This window comes from Papio anubis, chromosome 1 (genome assembly GCF_008728515.1).
Source record: "Papio anubis isolate 15944 chromosome 1, Panubis1.0, whole genome shotgun sequence".
NCBI lineage: Eukaryota > Metazoa > Chordata > Mammalia > Primates > Cercopithecidae > Papio > Papio anubis.
Window position 1 is genome coordinate 181,682,986 of NC_044976.1, and position 23,198 is coordinate 181,706,183.

The following is a 23,198-nucleotide window of genomic DNA, read 5'->3' on the forward strand; positions in this document are numbered from 1 at the left end:
CACCAAACCTTGACTGAACAGACTTGTGGATTGCTGTTTAAATCCCTCAGTGCCTTTAACTACCGATACAGAAAGTGGTTAATGCGCATTCTAAATGAAGCTTGGCATCCACTCCAGGGAATCACTTTAATTGAGGAGCATTAAATGTTAAAATGATTTTTTTTAAAGCCAGCACACGCATACTGAGTATAGAAGTTCTGGCCCACCAGTAATATAGTTTCTTGGTTATTGTATTTCTCCAGCTTTAAGCCCTGCAGTTGACAGGTGTCGAAAAAGTGACTTTCAATTCCCTGGGTCACTATCTGCAGGCAGCTGGCCAGTGAGGAGGCACCCTTCAAGGATTCCACTTCAGAGTAGGGGAGGGAGCTGTCAACTTTATGGATGTTTGTTTTTCTGAAATAATAAACTAGTCCCAGGTGACTAAAATATGAGATTTAACCCCAAAGTCCTTGCCTGGGCTCTCCATTGCTGTGCAGAAGCCATCTGTTGAAATCTGTTTACCATTTTAATGGTCTCGCTTTTTTTTAACTGCTTGTTTCCAACTCCAAGTATGTGCCAAGACCACTTTTTTTGGGTCTATATTTTATCTTTCAGAAAGTAATTCCCAGCCTTTCCCAAATCCCCAACCCCTCCCAACCAGCAGGAGATCCTGGTCCAGGGTTGGCAAGCAATAGAAAGATAAATCATTAAATTTTTTTTAAAAGCCTCTCCTACAATTCTAGAGGCAGCTCAGCCTCTCTGAGCCTTGTGAGCTCTGACCAGTTCAGGGACACCCTGTAACTTGCCCAATTTAGTTACAGAATAACATACCAGTTTGTGTGTAATACCTAAATTCAATTTTTGTGTTTTTGGAGATGGCCAATGGAAAAATCACCAAAAAGAAAGGGTTCTAAAGGAAAATCCTGAAATCACAATGGCAAAAATGACAGACGAAAATGAATTAAAAGATGGAAAGAGACAGATGTTACATGCAAAAGCCCATGCCTGCTTTCTCTGAAAGGATGTGATATACTCTCCCCGGGCAGGAGCTGATCATTTAAAAGAACTTTATTTAATAGTTTTGGATGGTTTATTTTTATTACTCCTTTTAGAAGGATGATAATAAAATTTCCCTTTTCCTAATGATCTGGCCCCATTTTATAAACATCGATTTTTTTTTTCTCCCTTCTAACTCAGTACTTCTCCACAGTAGTGACTGAACTATTTACTTCCCTGTGGCAGTCATGAGCCAAATAATCATCCATACTGAGCTTGATGAGTGCTCCCTGCACAGCCAGGCAAAGGGACTTTATGAAGAAAGGCACCAGGAATTCTGAATGATAAAAATGAAATACCATTCTTCTAAGCAAGTGTGGCAAAGGACACGCTTTCAGACTGTAAAGGACAATTTTTAAACTGTGTCTCACATATCAAATCTAAGGAAATACATACAGATACATTGAGGATCACCTCTCAAGATGTTACTTCCAGTTTAGCCATCGGTTAAAATGTGCAACACACTGATTTGCCTTTCATTTCTTTTTTTCCTTTTGTGATTTTAGTTGAGTAGAATCCTGGGCCCAAGGGGAAAGGACAGGAAAGCAATAGAACACTGACTGCAGAGCTTCCATTTGTACTCCTGAGTGAGTCTTGCTTACTTCTTTCTGGCTAGTGATATCTTTCCTTTATTCTTTAAGCAGCTGTCTTTTTGGAAAACCACTGTCAGAAAGAAAAAAAAGAAAATCAGACTGCTCAGGAGCCGGTCTCCAGTGACCCAATCAAAATAAGGGGGTTGTTGGGGGGACCAGATCTTCTCTCCTTTGTAAGCTGCACACATTTTATAATCCCGAAAAGTTATTACTAGGTTAGCATTGTGGTGGAAGCTGTGTACACTACAGGATAAAGTGAAAGCGGTCCAATAAACCTGCTATACTCAAACCAGTTGATAGTATATTGAAAACAAAGATGCAACATAGGCTGGTGATGAGGGGCTGAGAATGGAAGACAAGTTAGGCTACCCAAAAACATGGTATATACTGCATAAACTAGCCAAAATTCTCATGCCCATTACCAGTGCCTCAGGAATGAGTAACCAAGTTTAGTAGCAACAGAGCCTTTCCTAGCCACATTGTGAATTTCCCTAACCACCACCTGAGACTGGGCTAGTGAAGAAAAAAAGACCTTATGTACAGCACCTTCTGTATTCCCCTACCAATATCTTCACTCCCATTTGAACTTCTCATCTTCTCCACCCTTTCTTGATATATAACCCAGTAAGATCTCTTGCCTTTCTCAGCCTAATAAAGCACTTACCATGGGAGATGATTTTGGCAAAGGATCATGACTCTCCTTGATAGCAGAGCTTTGGGTCTCCACTAAAAGACCTTTAATCCCTCCAAGAATCTCACTGGGCATTCTGCCTGGGAGGTACTAACTTTCCGGTTTAAGTGGGTAGACTTTAGGGCACAAAGCAATTCTAGAACTTAGGTTAAGTCCCAACAACCCGGTGGCAGCATTAGAGAACTCAGAGGTCCGGAGCCCAACCTCCTGCTTTGTACCTAAGTAAATTGTTCTTTGTAATGCTTTTTGTTTTGTTTTGTTTTCAAGTTTTCTCTGTCCAGGAAAGGAGAAAAAACAAAGGGGGAGTGGGAAATGCCACACACACAGTAAGATGGCAGAGAAGTTGGCACTGCCACTGTCTAAGGAGTCAGAATATTTCACCAAGTATTCCAGGATAACTAGTAGCTAAACGTGATGAATGAGATTTCCTTGCCCACTCTCCCTAATGAGACTCTGTCAGCACCGTCCAATAGAGCCATCTGCAATGATAGAACTGTTTTATATCAGTGTTGTCCAAATACAGTAACTATTGAGCACCTAAAATGTGTGTAGTGTAAGGGACTAAACTTTTAGTTTTATTTAATACTAATTTAAATTTAAATAGCCACGTGTGGCTAGTAGCTACCATATTGGACAATGCCGCTGCTTTGGATCTTGTCTGCAGCCAAACAAAACTAATGACTAATGGGGAAAAGAAGCGCACTGTAGTTTTTCCACAGTGGAATCCCAGCTGTAAAGAAATGCTATGACTTTTTTTTTTTAATGTAATGAAAAAGTCTGTTGCTTTTTCCAGTCCAGCTAAACTTAGGGTCTGCACACTAATGAAGCCTCCTGAAGAGAAAAAAACCGAAATGGAGATTCTCCTAGAAAATGTTTGTCCAGGAGCCCTGATGACTCTGATGAGGTGTTTCTGTCCCTCTATAAATATAAACACTTGCATATACTTTCTCTAGAAAGAAAAAGTGTATGCATGTGAAGGACTTTTAAAATGCTACTGGACAGACTGGGCACAGTGGCTCACACCTGTAATTCCAGCACTTTGGGAGGCCCAGGTGGGCGGATCACTTGAGGTCAGGAGTTCGACACCAGCCTGGCCAACATGGCAAAACCCCATCTCTACTAAAAACACAAAAAATTAGCCGGGCATGGTGGCACATGCCTATAATCCCACCTACTCTGGAGGCTGAGGCACGAAAATCACTTGAACCCAGGAGTTTCAGGCTGCAGTGAGCTATAAATCCCACCACTGCACTCCAGCCTGGGCAACAGAGCAAGACTCTGTCTCAAATTAAAAATAAAATGCCACTGAACAAACAGGAACTACAAGTTATATGGTCAACATTTGTACTGCTCATTGCCTAAGTCTAGGGGCAGAGGATTGTGCCCAGGTAATGACTATTAGAAAAACCAGGGAACTCCCTCTAATCAATCCTTTATTGAGTGGTTCTAGTTCTGGCATTCAGAGTTGTGTATTTGGTTTCAGTTTTTATTCTATTTACGTCAAGAGAAAAAGCTTCCAGCAAACCAAATGAAAAGCAAGACACATCAGCATCTAAAGAATTTCCATATTTATTTTACATAATTTTACCATACACATCTCATGCCAACACACAGGAGGCATATACAAACAAACGCACCAGCTTCTGTTTTCCAAAGTCACATGGCAATAAATAAGGATGGGTGGGTCCTTTTTTTTTCTTTTTTTTTTCTTTTTTTTTTTTTTTTCCAGGAAACAAGACTTCATTTCTTTTTAACTGTACAAAATTTACATTGTGAAGGATGAGGGCAGCGATCCAGAGCTGAGGGATCTGGGGTTTGAGGTCTGATTGCAAGCTCAGAGCAACTTCTGGAATCCCGCAGCCCTGAACCTGCTTGTTTGGCCGAACACAGTCCTCAAGTGGGAAAGTTGGTGTGATTCTTGCCTCTCGGTGGGCAACAGATAAGAGTGGGGCTGTCCTTCCTCTGTTCACCTGTGCTCTGCCTCCCTAAGCAAAGGATTGCTTGGTGCACCTCCCAAACCTGCAGCTGTCTCCTCACCAGAGCTAGCAGCATGAAACTGTGCTTTTAGTGTGGTCCTACCAAGCAGAGTGTGGATGGGATGACTTTGCTGAGCTCTCTCTTTTTGGCTCCAGTCACTCACTGTGTTTAGAGCAGTTGGAGTAACTACTGCAAAAAGGGCCAATTGACCAATCCAAGAAAGAGAGAGCCAGTGATGTGCTTTTTATTTAGCTTTCAGCATGCCCAGAGCCCTTCAGCAGCAGGCAATAAAACAAAACTCATTTCCGCTTAATTGAATTTTTCTTCATCTCACAGCTTCCAATTTTTAAAGTGCAATGTTTAAAAATGAGCCTCCTCAGGCCTTCCAGACCCTGCTGGCTGGGGAGGTATGGTAATTATTCTCATGGTTATAACCAAGTTGTCAGTCGTGGCATGTGGGAGTGGAGGTGCAGAGAGTGGGCTGTCATACAACACACAGCCTTTGCTCGTCAGAAGCCTTGAGCCCCCTCCTGTAAAGAGGCAGTTGGAAATCACCAGCTTGAGCTTCAGAGATAGAAATGTCTTTTGTTTTACAGATTTCTTACACTTCCTTGCAAAGTGAGCTTAATGATGAAGATCTAATGGCCCAATTATCTTACTAGGTTTCATGTTTTATACTGGCCCCCCAAAAGTTTAAGGACACTGCCAAATGCTTTTCTTGTGTCTTAATTTTTTCCTCTTTCCCTGATGTTTCACAGTACTCATTTGCAGGAACAATGTTAGCAATATGATAGTTGATCTTTGTTTTACATTATATTCATAACTGTCAGATGAGACAAGAAAGAGAAAGCACAAAGACTGACAGGAATTTGCCTGAGGTTGCACAGCAAGTCCTTGAAGGGCCAAGAACCTGACTCCCAACACTGATTTACCCATCGGGCCAACTTCTTAGCCTTTAAATCTGGTATTTCCTCCATGGTTTCATTACGTTCCAACAAACAGATATTCCTCCATAGCCCCTCAGTTTCCATTTTGCTTATACCAGTTACCACTGGAACTTGGGGTTTTAACTAATTTGCTCCTGGATTCAAGAGCTTCCTACTCTAAAGTTGGCCAGGCAAGCACTGCAGATAATGATAGCCTCTAGAAGGTCTCATTTCATTTGTAAAATTCATCCATGTCATTTTAGCAAGGGGGGAAACAGCTATCATGTAGCACCTTATACCCCATAATAGGCTTCCAGGCAATAGAGGAGTGCCTCTAACAGAAGCTAAAGCTCAGCTCTTCTCCATTTCCAAACCCCAGAAGAGTCTTGTCTTGCAATGGCTCATTAGTGGCACCAGCCCATCCATAATGCTAACCCCACCTGCAGGAAGATCCATTAAAATCTTAGACCTACTGTGGCTGTGCTTCTAAACAGGCAGCAATGTTTGCTGCTTTCTGGGGAGGTGGCTCTGGAAAACAAAGCTCTCCTGGTTTTCAGACCAGTGCTCTTAAGGGGTTTTCCAGCTACCCAGCCGTACTGACGCCAAAGAACTATTGACCTCGTCAACTGTTCATTGAGTTCCTCAAGAGATTTATTATGTTAGTATAATGAAGAAGAAGGCCTCTACTTCCACTACTGAACTGGGAATTAGTATGATTAACTTACAGAAACAAAAACTGGTCACTTACAGTGATCTTAAACAGTGCTACACAGAGGAGGATGCCCCCCCCCTTAAAGAGCCTGCTCTCCCCCACACTATACTCACCAAAAACATCAAGGGCCTCTGAAATCCCATGAGTTGCTAAACCAAATAGTCAACTTGCAACAGTGATCTGGGTGGGCAGCTTTTCAACTGGTTCATTGCCCTGCAGAGCCTTTTCTCATGTGTACTTTAAGCAGCCATCCTCCAAAAAGACGACTGCATATTCCTTTCCTCACATGGCATTTATGTCTTCCTACCCACCCCAATGTTCACGATTGGAGAATTCCCAATAGCACAGAACTGGCAAGGCTTAACACACCATCATCCATAAACATGGAACCTCAAGAGAAGTGTCTATGTTTGCAGACTCCTCAAGCAAAAATCATGACCACTGCAGCACTACCAAAAAACAAGGGTACACCATAAAATTGGTCAGAGAAGAGGTGGCCTGAAGGCTGATCCCGGAATTTACTGTTTTAAAGAAGCTTAATTGAATTTAGTTTAGTCCTGGAAAGGGGCTTTCAAAAGATGCAGCAGCCCAAGAGGAACTGTGTATTCTTCCTTTAGTCTGCCTATGACTTGCCTAAATCTTTGCAGTTCTCAAAAGGTGACCAACCATTCTTAGAAGGAAGGGTCCTTAGGGTCTCTGGCCCCATCACTTCATGTGATAGAAAGGCAATGCCTTCTCACCCTTTCCTACTCTGCTGATCTCATTTAAGAGAATGGGAGGCCAGAAGAAGCAAACCACAGCTTCCCAGAGGGACGGCAATACATTCCAGCTGGCTAAATTCCAGTTTGCACATGGAGAGCTTCCTGATGGCAGATGGGTGCACAAGGTGGGTGGGAGCTACAGCACCATTCAGGACAGCGTTTCCCACAGCAGTGCAGTCTGTCACAGGAGTGGCAACTCGTAAAGCGGCGGTTGGCCTTGCCCTGGCCTCAGGCCTAGTGATGTGCTACTGCAAACCTGCACAACAGGGAGTCCCTGCACCACCACTGGCCAGAGAGCTCTGGCTTTCTGACCATGGGACTGCAGCCCAAGGCATGGCAGGTGACCAGCCAGCAATCCAGAGAGATGCAGCCCAAGGACCACTTAGAACCCGTTGGACAGTTTTAGGGCTGCTCCCTAAATTATTCTTCCCAAACAAGGTAGGCCAAAAAAAAATTGCTGGTTCCTGGAAATGACCAAAACTGTCCTCCAATTGAGTCAGCTAGGACAGCAGAGAAAGCTTTCATTATTAAGGGGGCAGAGGGGTAGACTTGCAAGCTCATCTAAACCAACTCCTTCAAAACAGACTCCAAATATTTCACCCTACAAGGGATGGGGAACTCTGGAAGACTGGCATCAGCCGATATGGTCGAACAGACTGCAGGTTTGGAATCCAAATGTGTCTATAACTGTTCACTGATTGTCATTCTGTTCTCCCCACATTTTAGTTTTGCTCATTCTGTGGCCCACAGCCTGTCTTGTGGAATAAATGATACAAGGAATTGAAGAAGGCACACTGCACCAAGGGGACTCATCAGGCAGTCTGCAGCAGTGATCCAGGGCTACTCAGCTCAGCCTCAGTCACCTGCAATGAAAACCACCTCTTGCTATCAGAGTCAATTATATAGATGGGACTTAAAAACCAAAACAAACTCATATTCTCTGGTTTGTAGGAAAGAATATCTTTAGAGCAAACAAAAAAAAAAAAAAAGGAGGAGGCATATTTTTAATATCAAACTGTGGCCATCAAAGTGTTCACTAACCTTTAATAACTGATCTTTTCATTTTGAAATATAGGGTTCAATATGGGTGGTCCAGAAATCACTTTTATTTTACTCAAGGGCTGTGAGGCCTCTACCTCAGGAATCTCAGTTCTCATGAGAGCAGTATTTTGGGAGGCATTGCATGAGACACACCAGTTGGAGCAAAGTTCCCAAAGCCCAAGGGGGCCTATCACAGTCACCTTGTGCTACCAAAGCACTGAGCAGCCAAGCCCCTAAGCAGAACAGGAGGGGAGAGACCCAACAAGCCAGTGTCCCTAGAGCTCTAGGCCATTACCCCCTGTGCTGTGTTCTGAGATGAGGCTGCTCTCCCACTGCTTCCCCAGGAAAACAATGCCCTGTGGTCTCACAGCCTTCTAGGAATCAGTGGAGGACTTCCATTGAAAATAATGGAAATTCACATTGGCGTACTTTCGATCCTTAAAAGGTAAGTCTCTTTTGATCCTTGAAGATATTCTCTCAAGCCAGGATGGCAGGTAGGGTGGGGAGGAGAGAAGTTTAAAAAGGAGGATGATCCATTTCATCGAGCCAAGAGGCTGGGCTAGTTGGAAAGTCGGGATAGCCTACACTGCTTCCTGTGGAGATGTCAGAGGTGGGTCCCCCAGCCATGGCTCTCAGCGTCTGGCTTACTCCCTGCCCTGCATGCGCAATGATGCCCAAATTACTGTCCACCGTGTAATCCAGCCCATTGAGCAAAGGAGCGTGGGATGGCAGGGACGATATGGAGGATGGAGACTGGGGGATTCCATAGGGGCTCCCATCCCTCAAGTCCTGATAGGATTGTCCTGTCCCGTCCATGGAGAAGCTCCCATTCATTAACTGTCCGCCTGTAACGTCCCCCACGTTGCCATAAATCCTATTGGTGTGGCCAAGTTCTGAGAGAATTTGATCCTCTGTGGACAAAAGAACGGAGATTTATTGTCAGCCGCCAGGACTCTGATGGTCCCCTGCTCTTCACAACCTAGGAATACATGTGACCAAGAAAGACACCCAAGGACGGCAGCTGCCTTGCAGCCAAGCATGGGTCAGACACACCAATGTGGCAGCCTGACATCCAGAGGCCAACCCAGGCCAAGGAGAAAAACAAGAAACACCTGCAAAGACTAAATTCCCAGGTCCCAGAAGGATGGTCAAATGTTTGGTGAGCTCGCTGGTCCCTTGTGGCTCGTGTACTAATACTCTGGCTACACTGAGGAGGATGAATGCCTAAGACTGGGTGGGTCAGATGTCTCCACATCACAAATGGAAACTACATACTGACAAGATTTACCCTGAAAGCTTTCAAGCTGAGAAAGGGCTTGGTTTAGTTGGTTGGGAAGCAAGCAGGCCCATATGGTCAGGGAAGCTGAGGACCACTCTTAGACATCTGTACAAAATCCTCTGGTCTATCTGGAAGAGAGGTTCAATATCAGAGGACTTGGTTTCTGTCTGTATTCAATAAACTCTTCACTGGGGACAAGGAATTGACTTGATTAAGGCAAATGAACCTTCTTGTTTCTTGAAGAATTTCATTAAAGGAATCTAATGGAATCTTTGCCACTTGAAAGAATTCATCTCTCCAACAGAGGTGAACAGTTTTAGTCTTTGGGTAATTATTCCCAGAGAGACCAATGATAGGTCAGCCCAGGGACCCACCTGCATCCAACAGAAATGAGCTTAACCATCCAGTATGTTCTAGGTGTTGACTTCAACAGCGCAGATGAGATTAAGTGACTTTCCTAATCCTGCCAAGAAGCCTAGAAGGTGAGCATTAGTCCCATGAGCGGTCCCCAAGGCCCCACAGCCCCTGTATTCTGAGAGGAGGCTGCCCTCTAGGGCTCAGCTGACCTCTGGGCTGAACTACAGTCCCCCCAGGGCATCGTGGTCCTGGCAGGCAACTTGTTCCATCCTCTGTCCCACAAACTTCTTTTTCTATTTCCTATGCACCAATCCCTAAATAAGGCCTCCCCAGACTAGACTTCAACACCCCATCCCTTCTGAGGCCTGCCCCCCATTCCCCTTAGAAAAAACATGGTGAGGGGAGCTCATGCTCTTTAAAGGGAACAGGAAGATGAAGGCTCCACTCCACTGTCAAATGGCCTTGAGTTAGCCTTTTGCCTTTACCTGTCATCCCACATGACCAGGGCCCTCTGCGGGAGCCGCAGGCTCCTTGTGGAAACAATCATGCCTTCCAGGTATACAGATGTGCCAGGCTTTCCCCAAGCCCATCTATAGTCGGTTGTGTTCATTGATCCCCACAACGCAGTGAGAGGGGCAAAGATGGGGTATTCCCCATGGGAATACTGGGGCTCAAGAGAAGTGAATCGATTTGACAGAGCCGCACTGGAAACCAGGTCTCTGATTGCCAGTGGAGTACTCTTCCTTTCTCCCCTCCGCAGAAGACCTTCCACATTTGGGAACTCAGTAACTGAGAACAGTTGTGATTCTTTGCAAACAACCTGAGGATTCACAACATGCAGTAATTTGCGATTTTGCTGATGCACGAATTTGAATATAGCGCATGCTGCAAAGCTTGTGTGCAGGGGACAGAATGAAGTGAGTGGTGGGGGAAGGGAGTTCGGAAGTGAAGCCAGTTCCCCATCTCACATGCACTCACAACACTGATTTCCCAGGAAAAAGGGCCTGCAGAGCATGTCCTCTCCACCACCATGACTGGAGGAAGGGGTGGTTCTAGGGGACCATCGGAGTAGGCCAGTGTCCCAGCAAAGGGGACAAAGATGGGAGAGGGGCTAGGGGCACAAGGCTGGGACCCGGTCCTCTGTTCATAGCTGTGTGGACTGATGAAGGAGGCCCCAGTCAGCAGGAGGGGAGGGGAGGCCTTGGGGCCACAGGACGAGGCCTGGCCCATCCCAGCTTCCAGACCTCAGCAATCTTGTTTCCTACTCCTGTCCCATGGTAAAGGGCCACTACCATTTCCCCCACCCTTCACTGCAAGTCTTAAGGAAAAGCCTGTGTTTGGGAGGCAGTTGCCAAGGCCTCAAGAAAGATCCCTCCTGAGTGCCAGGGATTACAGATTCCCAGGGGACTTTCCTAAGGCCCTGGCCAGGCCCCTCCAGCCCTGCTCACCTCGGAAGCTCAGCTCACTGTCACTAACCCCACAGTCCTCTGCAGAGCTCTCCTTCTCCTGCTTGCTGCCGCCCCGGCTTCTCTTGACGCTCTTATAGAACTGCCCCCAGCGGTGCCGCCCTGCATCCTTCTTCAGGCGTTTCTCTTTGGCCCTTCTGTTCTGAAACCAAACCTGCCACACAAGCACAAGGGACACACTCAGGGGCGTCCACCACGAACCCAAAGCCTCCGGGACCCCCAAGGCAGGCGGCTGGAAGCAGATTGAAGCCTGAATGGAGCGCAGGTCCGGGAGTGCCGTGAGCCCCACCCCCTCTCCCCAGGTGGGCCTCAGAACTCTTCAGTTCTGGCAAAAGCCCTGGGGTCAGGCCCTGAGCCCAACTACCAGTGAACTGATGTCACTCAGGACACCTTCCATCCCATCCCGGGCCTGGGATCCCCGGAGGGCACAGGAGTGCTGGCATCTCACCTGTACGACCCTCATGTCCAGGCCTGTCTCTGAGGACAGCTGCTCCCTCACGTGCCGGGCAGGCTTGGGGGAGTTCTTGTACGCATTCTTTAATGTCTCCAGCTGCTTGGCTGTGATGGTGGTCCGGGGCCGCTTAGCTCCGGCCTCTGAGTCATCTGCAAGGAAAAACCACTGCTTACTGGCTTCGGCCTATCTGCAGCAGCTGCGCCTCCTCCCCCACCCTCCTTCCATCCTTTCTGCACCTAAGCCTGCCTGCTGTAGGCAGGGCAGTGCGAGGCACAGGGGACATCAGAGTGGAGAGGTCCCCAATCTCATGGCACCGGCTTCTGCACCACAGGCCTTCCCAAGCCACTGGAAAGTAAGGACCGCAGTCCTTTCTCTGCTCAGCTCCCTGCTCCTCCCCTCCCCTGCCAGCCCAGCTGCGTAGAAGTCTCATCAGACTGAATGAATGCACCAGTTCCACACATGTCCCTGTCATGACAACCACTCTGCTCGCACATCCTCGTGAGTTCTTGCCAGAGCTGTGAAGGTGAATAGCCAGGCTGAAGTCTGTGTTTCAAGCCGCCCCAAACACCTTCCTCTCTCTCTCATGGGGGTCTCCCATTTCCCCACAGCCATGTCACCTTGGCCCTGGCGTTGCTGGGCTCACAGCCAGGGGTGAGCTTGCACACCCAATAGTATCTAAGCAGGTTTCTAAGCTATGGGTCAGAACCCACTCGTGGGCTGTAAAGTCAACTTAGTGGACCAAAACTAAAAGAGGAAATCAGATGAAGAGAATGGAATGGAATGGCAAGATCATTTCATTAACCTTTAGTTTTTATTGTATGAATGTATGTAGTGAGATGAAATGTCAAATGAGTTTTACCGTGGATCGTAGTCAAAATTTTTTGAAAAAACTAGTCTAAGGAATGTTCTGGGCAACACATTGATCAACACAAAGTCCTCTACAGATTTTGAGTGAACAAGCTAAAGTTCCTCTTAAAGTCTGGTTTGTTGCATTCAAAGTAAGGTAGAGAGAGAGGCACATGGGTGTGTTCAGAAGCACAGATGAGCGGAAAGGTTTGTTTCTTCTCCCAGCACTAAGGCTTACTGCCCTTTTCTCCACAGTGCCCCTGGAGGACACAAAGAATAAAGTCAGCAGCTGGCCCGGGCAGCTCTGCTCCCTGTGCTTGCTCCCCTGTGTGCCCCTGAAAGTGTCTCTGTGCCATTCCTGACTTCCTCTCTGTCTTTTCTCCTTTCTTTTAAGAAAACCCTCTCTTAGAAACAATAATAGCCAACATGTGTTAGCACCTACCATGTGCTGGTGTTGACTAAGGACTTTATATGCATTCGGTCCTCACAGTGTACAAGGCTCTCCCTGGAGTCAGCAGACCTGGCTTCAATGTTCTTGCTGAGTGAGTGACTTGGACCAGTAACTCACCTCCCCCTTGGAAGCCCAGAGGGCAACACAGCCTGCCCTGGTCTTGGGAGGCACTAGAGGAATGAAGCAGCTGTGCGGCCAGGACATGCGTGCACACAGTGAGGGGGACACACCCGTGCCTTCCCTTCTCCGTGGGCTGTTTTATTCTCTTACGTGGCCACTGTCATCCCAGAACTGCTGTGGCCCAACTCCCTCCCTGAAGCCCCTGCCGCAGAGATGATACTACTTAGAGAGTCATTCCAAAAGACAAAGGGGAACCTCCAAAATGCCTTCCTTTTAATTCTGAGGAGTCAGTCCCTTCTGTGCATATTTATAGTCTACACGGGAGTGTCTGATGCAACTTTGAATTATGCAAATGGGAAATAGTGCACTTGTATACAGTCTTTATATTAAAAACTGTGAAATAATGCAATCACCAAAAATGTTTTAATTCCTTGAGAATCACTTAATTTCAAAATAGCTTGGCCTGGGAAATTAAATTCTTTTCGCCACAGCCAGATGGCAGCGCCGCTGGGATAGACCGTCATCCTGGTTGGTGGCCCGCTGGTTCGGCCCTGCTACTCACGCACAGGACTTTCTTCTTGCGATGATGGGGACTAATATGCTGTTATTTTAACATTCACTGTTATTATAATTTAAAATCTTTTTTATATCCTATAACAATGTCATCCAAGTATTCATTAAGTAGCAGTGGCAGTGCTCGTGCTGAAAAATGTACCCAAAAATCAATAACTTTGGTACGGAAGTTAAATGTGATAAAACGCTATGAGGAAGGCCAAGGGAGCCCATGATACCCTGGGCTGTTAATTTAGGAGAGAGCGTTCTGCAAGGTATTCAAGATAATGCTGAGAAAATAAAAAGTAGCATTAAAGTAAAGATACACTTCACTGGTTATGGATTTATGTGCTCTCAGAATATACCACCCCCACCACACACACACTACATTAATTCCTATGGGAAAATTAGTCTTAAAATATGTTAGTTTTGAATGATGCAGGGTCTCCTAGAACTTGTCCCTGGCATAAAATGCAACCTCATTATATTGAAAATGCAAATATCCAGGGAGACAGCACAAGTGAACAAAATCATTCACACTAAGCTGCAAGTAACTGCTCTGAGATCCTTTGTTTAGCTAATGGGAGGGAACTGTAAGCCTGCAGGAGGGCTGAGAGTAGCAAGGAGGAATTAAAACAACCTGAAAAGACAGCCAGGCATTCTGCAGTGGACAGAAGTCCCCGCTGCTCCAAGGATCACCGATTGCCCAGGACAGAGGAGCCCTGCCTTGCCGACAGCCAAGGTGGGGTCGGGGGAGGGACCTGGGGAACAGGTCAGAAATACTGTGTAACATTCAGCTGCTTTAAAACCTCAAGCACACCTCGCCTCCCTGTTTGCACTTCTCTTCCACGTTGGTCTCACTCATTTCACATCACATTTCACAAGCCTCATCCTATTTAAACCTCAGGAAAACAGCCCTACGTGGCAGATGCTATGATCCCCCATAGACAGCTGAGAAACCGAGGGTCAGCCAGTTCTACAACTTGCCAGGAGATCTCCCTGTGTGGGGGGATGCCCAGCCAGCTTCTGACAGCAAGTTCAGCATCTTCCCACCGTCCTGCAGAGGTCTGCTGTGGTGCAAATATTCATCGATAAAACTGTGAACACCACAATGTCATTCCCACCTCCCCAGCCAGATTCTGACCAATCAACATTTGTTTCTCTCATCTCTTGAACCACCCACAATATCAGGAGATGCTGAGCTGAGAGTGCTCAGAGTCCAAATGAGGCCTCTGATGAGGAGAACCAGCTGCAGGCCGGGGAGGTCATGCCATCTTAGTATCTCTGATGAATGGCACCAGACTTCCAAAGGTGTCTTGGTATCTCTGAGTCCATCTGCTGTGATGGTTCATCCCTGACAAAGTGCCCTAATCTCCCGTGACATCACAATTGACTTCAAGGCAGTAGCATGGAGTGAGTTTTAAGAGCAGATTAGTACCTACAGGCACAGAGCCTTGGGATGGGTTTGCAGAGGCCCCAGGTCTCTGGAGGAAGGAGGTCAAAGGCCTCTGTCCACCCTGAAAGGCCAGAGCTGTGGGGGTGGTGGAAGGGGAGGTCCTCAAAGAGACAGGAAGCCCTGCCCACTCCTGCCGTGGACCAAAGCCAAGCCCAGCTCCAGCTGGCTCACCTAAAGGACCCTCATGAATCCCCTCTGCTTCCTCACCACCACAACCCCCTTATTTTATACTATGTTTATTGAACAAAAAACCAATTTCTCCATTATTGATCAGATCTGTATAACATATGTGTGTGGGCCCAGAAAAGATCTAGAAGGAGATACATAAAATTGTTGCTAAATTTTTTTCTCCTCAAGCCCAGAGCTGTCAACAAGAGTCATTTTTGCACAGTAACACCCTGAGTTGATCAAAATTCTAGTCAAAGGCCAAGGAACTCGATGTCTTGTGTGTTCACACATCTGAGATTATCATGTTGGGTTTGGCCAAATCCCAAATTCAGAGCCTGGACCTGACCCCACGGCCATGTGGGTGCATCTGGGAGTGAGAGGCCAGAGGTGGGGCTGCAGGAATAAAAGTGTCCAGCTCGGCCTTGTGAGGGGAGCATGAGGAATGTGTTGTTCTGGGCTCTATCCTAGAAAGTCCCCGGGCTGCCCAAGACCATGGCATGCAGGGTGAGAGCTGCTGCTGCCAGGCCAAGCCAGGCCTTTCCAGGGGTGGCTGCTAAATGAGGGACCTGACTTCAGCCTCCACCATGCAGAGCTCCTGCTGCCACCATGGGCAGTAGCCCTGGAGTAGTTGTGGTGAAGCGAGAGGGGGGCTATATTGAAGTGGGTGGAGGGAGCTGTATTGCTGAGATGGAGCCTCCCTGAATCTGGCATGCGTCCTGCCTCTTCATTTGGCACTCACCGGGCACTTGCTGCAGAAACACCAGGAGCCCCTGCCCTGGAGGAGCCCACAGTCTGAGAGGGGAACAGAACACAATTAACTGAAATACAAGATGTGTGAAGTGTACAGAGGCCAGTGCTGGGCTCTCACCGACGGCCTTTGAGGCAGGGCCTGCTGAGAGGTCCATGTGCACCCTGATGTGCAAAACTAAGTGGCAGCCCCACATGTCCAATACAGACCAAGCTCCCAGCCGCCCCTCAGCACCCCAGCCCCCACCCAGGGGAGGAGGCCGCCACCATGGTAACATCCAGGTTCTTGGCTGCTTCTGAGCCTACCACGGAGACAGGCAGGCTCTCAGGAACCACGGCTGGATGAGCACTTCCATGCAGCCGGCAAGTGCTAACGGCCGGGGAGGTGTTCAGCATTAACTCTCAGTGTGGAGATCTGGGATGCTTCTCAGAGGTGGCGGTGCATGAGTAGGGCTCTGAGGGATGCGCAGGTGGGATGCCATGAGAAGGGCACCTCAGGCAGAGGGTGTGGCCCGAACAAAGGCCTGGAGAGGGGACCATGCGGCGCCACGCTGCTTACCGTTCTGCTTGGCCGTCTCATAGTCTTCCTTGCACACCAGCCGCCCGTCCTCCATGAGGTAGAACTCGTCCCCCGTGGCCAGCTGCCGGTTGCAGATGATGCAAGCAAAGCAGTGCAGGTGGTAGACAAAGTCCTGGGCCTTGCGGACCACCTGGGTCGGGGGGATACCCTGCTGGCAGGCTGTGCATTTGGTGCCGAAGCGCCTGTCAGGGCAGCAGGAAAGGATTAGGGCACACAGGGAGTGGGGCATCTGGCTTCCCCCAACTTCCTGGAGCCGCCTCCCTCCTACCCCACCATTCTGGGACTCCATGAGCCTCACCCCCCAGCCAGCCAGAGCTTACCGTCTGGTCCTCTCTGCCTCTATCTAGCTTCATTGCTTTGTGCCTGGAACTCTTCAACCACCAAAGAAGGGGCTGATGAGAACTAAAGACTCCCTCAGGTACCTTTTCCAAAGCTGATGCCCCGGGTTCCGGCTGTCCGATTAACACCCATCAATTCACAGGCGCACCAGGTGGACTTTCTAAGTCCCTCAAAGCAGGCTGTCTCCCCCTGCACCTCCCGGCTTCCTCGCCCTTATGGTTGATCCCAGAGGACATCCTCACAGGGAACTGTGTGTGCCACAGGCGGGTGTGTATAAAGCACCCAGCAACACCTTCTCACACGCTCCCAGGGAGGAGGCCCTGCCTGGCCAGGGGACAGCATGCTGCGGAGAAAACGCACTTTGTCAGCAGAGCAAGGCTCTCCTAACAGCTGTTCTCTCTCCTTTGCCTCCATTTCTCCCCTCACCTCCATTCTGCACACACAAAGCCCTCTGAGCCTGCCTCCATCCCCTTCCTATGCACGCACAGCCTGGGGCATGGTGGTTTGGGAAGGGCCCAGAAAGCTGCACCTTTCAGCCCCTGCAGCATTCGGGACAAGGAGTCTGCAGATTGCAGTTTGGAAAACGCCGCTTCAGACTTCTCCTTGGTCAGCACCTTTCCAGAACAACACTGAAGAGGAGGCCACCCACTGCCACCAAGGCAGCTTCTACCAAGGCGGCCGGCCCCTGCCAAGGCCGGGAAGGAAGGAGAAACGGACACACTGAAAGTATAGTCCAGCGGGGTTGTTTCCGCTCCCTTTCCCCATTCTGATCACAGAGATCAACGGAGGCGCAGCAGCAGTCACAGGAGACAAGGGAAATTTGGGGGCCGACGGGGACAGTGAAGGAGGGTGCGTGGCTGCAGGTGAGCCTTCCCTGCTTCAGGAGGGAGGCGGGAGGCATTGGGGAAGCAAGGGCAGAGTTTAAAACAGCAATCAACCTAATTATTCATGACATTTCACACAGCAGAACTTTATCTTCTTCAGGATGAAAGACTTCGCCTAATGGATCTGGGGAAGGTTTGATTTTAATGGTCCTTTTAACTAATGCTTATAGGCAGCCTGATTTCCCCTGAAAGGACAGTACATATTTCATCCACATTAATACCAAATAAATTAATTATGGTCATGGCTATCATGATGAATCCCAGATTAATGCAGAATGATGGGTCTCTTATGCAGTAATGATACCTGCTGAGGGGGCTACAGGGGCCCAGAACAGGCACGGCCAGCTGCAGCCTCAGATGCCCCCCACCAGGGACACGGCATCCTAGAGAAAAGTGGGGGTTCTCTAAGTCTGCGTGGGTAATCCCGAAAGACCCAGAGCGTACTTCAGGGACACTCTTCTGAGATGGGTATAAGAAGGGTGTTGGGGTGTGAGGGACTGATACGTGACTTGGGAGGACCCCAGGCTTCTGAATTCCTTGGTTTTCAGGGAGATGGGGCCCCTTTAGAGCAGGAGTTCTCTACCTGAGGGTCAGGATAGGCCTGTCAACCACCTGCTAAGTTGTTCAAAATTGTGCCTCAGGAGGGGACCTGGGCTTTTATCAGATTCTCAAAGGGATTCAGGACCCAGGAAAGTAGAGTTAATATTTGTTGAATAAATAAATCAGCAGATAAAGCACCATACTTGCAGAGGATGTGCATGGAGATGGCCGAGTGTGAGGATGGAGAACAAAGCACACAGTCGGCTCTGGACGGTTCTGGACCTCCCAGAACACAGGTGAGAACCAGGCCCTCCACAACTGCTACGTAACCACATCACCTGGATCAAAGAGGAAGGCTGGCAGGCGCCTAGATCGTGTGTGTGTGTGTGTGTGTGTGTGTGTGAGACAAAGAGGAAGCCTACACACGTGTTACTAGAGAGTGTTTTCAAAAGGCCTATATATTTGATATCCAATCCAGGCCAGTTTGCAAAGCAGGTACTAAAATGAAACAAGGCACCAGATGCGGTGCTTCTTAAAGCATGCCTGCAAGCCCAGCACTTTGGGAGGCTGAGGCAGGAGGATCACTTGAGCCCAGCCTGGGCAACATGGTGAATCCCTGCCTCTACAAAAAATACAAAAAATTAGCCAGGTGTGCTGGTGTGCACCTGTAGTCCCAGCTACCTGGAAGGCTTAGACGGGAGGATCACCCGAGCCCAGTGAGGTTGAGGCTACAGTGAGCCGAGATCATGCCACTGCCTTCCAGCCTGGGCAACAGAGTGAGACCCTGTCTCTAAATAAATTAATTAAAATGAAACAAGACCTTCATCATGCTTGTTGCAAACCCTCCCAATAAACCACCCAAATCTGGAGAATGTGTCCTAACCAGAGACCCAAGGAGAGGAGGGCTGAGAGGAGACCCTGGGACAGAGGGAAGAGCCTTCAGCAGCCTCCTCCACAGGGGCCACACTGTCCCACTAAAAAGCAGGCAGGGCTTTCAGTCACCAGAGGCCCAGTTGACACCAGCGCACTAGAGACATGAAAGATAACGGGGGTATAAATTTAATCTGCATACCGACAGTGATTCATGCATGAGGGTGGCAAGTGCACAAGAAAAATGAAAAATAAATGGACTTCCCCACCAGCGTTTTTTAGCAATTGAAGCAATTTTCCTGATTGTGGGATTTATACCAAAGGGAAGTAGAAGTGGCTCCTCATTACCTTTTCCCCTGGAGCACAGCCAGCGGGACCCTCGCCGAGGGAGCCGCATGCACCCCCTTGGCCCACAAGGCTCCCCCAGCCCAGCCCAGCCCTGCAGGGCACCCTCCACCTCATCTCCAGTCGGAGCCAGTGGATCTAGAATACAGGGCATCCTACAAGAGTGTGCCTGTGATGGAGACACTGTGCCTATTCCCAGATCTTAGAATAGCCAGAGTCACAGGTAAGAAGGCCAAGGCCTGGCAGGTCACATGACTTGTCCTGCAACAGGCAGTCATGGCTAGAATTCCCTGCCCCACACGAGGTAAAACTGTGAACCCGGCTGCTACACAGAGAACCAGCTGTCTAACCAACTGGACCAAACATGAAGGGCGCTGGGGGTGAAGAGAGAAGGGCTGGACTCCAGCCAAGGAAGAGGGCTCCCGAGGGCTTTTCCAGGCAGCACCCCTTAATACCGCCCACTGGGCACCCACACGGGGGCATCGAGAGCACTGGCCTCACCCTTCAGAAAAGCCTGCTGCCCAGTCCCGCCGGCCAACCGGGAGAGCGGCTGGAGCTGATCCAAAACCACAGAGAAAATGCAAGGAAGGACTTGCTAATGGCTCATATTATTTTCCTCCTGTAACCACCACCACTGGAAATTCTTTTATCCCTGCCCAGCACATAGTAGGCAAGCCACAAAGACCCAATGAATGAATGAATGAATGAATGAATGAATGAATAAATGAATGAACGAACAAACTGCTTCTTAAAGCATGGGCCTGAGTAGTCAGGGGAGGCTTGGCTCTCCATAACGGCAGCTCTTTTCTTTTCTTTTTTTAAAGTTTGATATTAACTTTATTCTATTTTTGGTAGAACTTTAAGTACAGAAAGGTTTATTTCCACAGGCCTCAGAAAATGGGTAGAAATCACAGGACATCTCTCTTCCCACCAAAAAAGAAAAGTTGCGTATTTTGGTAAGTGTTTATCCTAGAGGGAAAAAAACTGAAATTTACATTAGCAGTGCTGTGCAAGATTCTTACATAAATCAAGACCTCAAACCAGCCTGCAGTGGAAATTTTCGTCCTCTTGGACAGAAGCCATAGCTGATGAGCATGACAGGGAAAAGGAGGCAGTGAAGACAGGTGACAGGCACCTGGCAGGGAAGGAGGATTCAGGAATGCCAGGCTTCTTGGGATGGTGTGTTTTTCCTTTTTTTTTTTTTTTTTTTCCTTTTAAAGTCATCTCTGTAGGAAGGTGCTGGGCAGGAATCCCAGAGAAAGAAAGGTCCAAGACTCCTTTAACTGCCCTGGATGAAGGGCACCGCTACAGCAGCTAGTACCAGAGGCTCTCCTGTCTCATGGTTGAGGCAGACCCAGGACAGAATAGTGAATAAAAGGAATGCTTATGGGAAACCATTCTGCATGGAACACTAGATGGCCAAGCCTCAGCCTTCGGTCCAGTGCAACCCTTGCTCGCTTGTCAACAGTGAAAAATTAGTTTGGTTAGAAGAACCATCTGGAAACACACCAGCTTCTGCTACCTTCACGCTCATTGTTAGAAAAAGATTCACCAGTGTGAACACTCTGATCTGTTAATTCCTGGGACTGTTTTCTTCCCAATGGACTATCTGTTGGTAGGATAACCCCCAAAAGCTCAAAGCTAAAATGCATCATCAGTCCTGGTCGGCGGTTCCTTAAGAATGGACTGGCGGCGTGGTTGAGCCGATATGGACAAGCTGCACCTTCCTGCAGAAGATCAACCGAGCTGCTCTCCCACCTCAAATCTCAGCCTGAGATATATTTCAGTGAAGGCAGGTAGCTGTGCTTCTCAGAGCGGAGCAGCAGTTTTAAGCTCTTTTCTTTAGGGGTGAGGGGATCTCACTCGTTGCCCACACTGGAGTGCAGTCCACAGTCATATCTCACTGCAGTTGAACTCCCCGTCTTCCCACTTCAGCCTCCTGAGCAGCTAGGATCGCAGGCACACGCCACCATGCCCAGTTCATCTTTTAAGACTTTTTTTTTGTAGTGATTGGGTCCTACTATGTTGCCGAGGCTGGCCTCGAGTTCCTGGTCTCAAGTGATCCTCCCACCTTGGCCCCCAAAGCACTGGAATCACAGGTGTGAGCCACTGTGCCCAGCCGTAAGCTTTTCTAAGAAGGGCATTAAGTCCCGGGTTGAAATGAGGCCCGTGGTTTACTAAACCACAGGACTTTGCATCCCACTTGCTGTCGCTGTCACACTGCCTCCATGACTGTCTCCTGAGCTCCCAGCCTGAAAGGTGGGTACTGTGACACCTTTTAACAGATGAGAACTGGGGCTCAGAGAGGCGAGGTGCCGACCCTCAGCTCCCACGGGCAACGAGCAAGAGAACCGGGGTTTGCAGTCGGTGCTTCTGACACAACACAGCGGGCATGCGGTGGGCATCAAGGGCGGCAGACCCGGCCCTGGCGCCCTGACCTAGGCTGGAGCTTGAGGAGACGCCTGTCCCCCTCCTGCAGCTCTGAGCCCCATGCATGAGGCCCCCAGCCCTGCAGTGCTGGGCTGGCCAGGGGAGCCCTCACCCCCTGGTGTGTTAACCCCAATACACGTAACTGGCCCACTGTCCACCTTCCACATACTCTGCTGGCCCAGGTGTGGGCAGAGAAGAGCTGAGACTTCTCGGCTGACTCTCACGGGCTGCTCTTGACCCCAGGAGAGGACCAGGTCTTGTGTGCCGGGTCCCAGCCTCTGCACCTGAGCTCTGCCTGAGCTCCTGCTGCTGTTGACTTGTGCACCCCTGCTGTTTCCGACCGCCTGGCTGGGCCGCTCACCAGTGCAGGACCCGCTTGAGGGTCTGGACCCTGTAGAAAGGGGGCAGCAGGCAGGCCCTGCAGGCACCAAGCCTTCTAGAACCAGGGGCGCATAAATCCGACACCCTGGCTGTCTGACACATTCCTGATAAGTTCTGACCTCTGAGCAGACCCACATGATGTACCACAAGTGGGTCACTGCAACACTGGTGATAAAGGCAGCTGCCATTCTTCTAGCACCAACCTGTGTCCTGCGCAGAGCAGGCCCTGCACATGTGATCTCATCTGACCCTCACCTCCAGCCCGCAGCCCGCAGCCCGCAGCCCTCAGCCCCAGCACCCGCCCTGTGGCCGCACTGCCACCCTGCTCCACTTGCTCCTGCCTGGGTGACTTTAGCTCAGGCTCACCCTCACTCCCACCACACCCTTGGTGACTGCAGTCCCCACACAGACCATCCTTTTGGGCCCTCCCTCTCGATTCTTTGATCTGAAGGCTGTGGCCTCCACCCTCCCTCCACTGCTCACTCCCCCAGACCTTGTTACCAGCAACTGCCACAGCTCCAGGGGCCACTTCTAACCCTCCCACCGTGGGATCCCCGCCATTCTTCCAGCTCCCCAGGATACTGACTCACATGACCCAGGGACTGCCTTTCCCCCTGGGCTTGTCACCGTCCCTCGCTTCCCTCCTTACCCAGCAGACCCCAGAGTGATCCCACCTGTCCCTCCCCACACACCCTGGAAGCTGCCGTCTCTCAGCCCTGTGCCTGCCCCACCCCAGCACGGGCATCCACAGAGCCAGAAAAGCAGCCCCTGCCCACTGGGCTGATGGTGCCTCAGGGCCGGGAGTCGAATGCACCTCCCCACCTGCTCCCCAGCTGAGCCCCAGGCTCAGCTGCTGGCCGCCCTCTCATTTCCCACGGAAGAGGGAAGCCCAGTTTGGACCCTCCCCACCTCCCACTGTGCCATCCACTCGCACACCTAGGGCCCCAGCCCCCACCTGCCACCCACAGGTGAACCACACGCCTCCACTGGACACAGCTCATTCCTTCTCACCTAATGAGACTCCCAGCAACCATCCCCTTTGCCTTCTGTGTCATTAGCTTCCCCTCTGCTGGCTCCTTCCACCCATATACAGGCACGCTATGATTCCTGCCTGCCTCCCTTTTCTACCGCCCACTCCCTGTACCCTTCAGGGCAGTGCCCCACTCATCCAGTGTTATGCTGCAGCCCAGCAGTCAG

General features: G+C 49.4%; 2 protein-coding genes across 7 annotated transcripts in view; one reads left to right on the plus strand and one right to left on the minus strand.

Moving 5' to 3' along the window:
* ACBD6 (acyl-CoA binding domain containing 6) overlaps positions 1 to 13,586 on the plus strand; it is a 227,982-nt gene extending 214,396 nt beyond the window's left edge. The window contains exons 8-9 of one of the 6 annotated variants that reach the window (XR_002518610.2): positions 8,081 to 8,895; positions 12,629 to 13,586. Coding sequence is in view for 5 of the 6 variants with exons in the window: in XM_021929959.2 (XP_021785651.1) it covers positions 8,081 to 8,178 (98 nt within the window). In the remaining variant the exon portion in view is untranslated. Of the gene's footprint in view, positions 1 to 7,421; positions 7,711 to 8,080 lie in introns of those variants that run through there. The other 5 variants (XM_021929959.2, XM_021929960.2, XM_021929962.2 and 2 more) reach the window with 5 other exon arrangements.
* LHX4 (LIM homeobox 4) overlaps positions 7,784 to 23,198 on the minus strand; it is a 44,972-nt gene continuing 29,557 nt past the window's right edge. The window contains exons 3-6 of the mRNA XM_003893446.2: positions 16,192 to 16,394; positions 11,287 to 11,441; positions 10,821 to 10,992; positions 7,784 to 8,647 (exon numbers count right to left, since the gene is read on the minus strand). Of these exons, the coding sequence (XP_003893495.1) occupies positions 8,253 to 8,647; positions 10,821 to 10,992; positions 11,287 to 11,441; positions 16,192 to 16,394 (925 nt within the window). The 3' untranslated portion in view covers positions 7,784 to 8,252. The remainder of the gene's footprint in view (positions 8,648 to 10,820; positions 10,993 to 11,286; positions 11,442 to 16,191; positions 16,395 to 23,198) is intronic.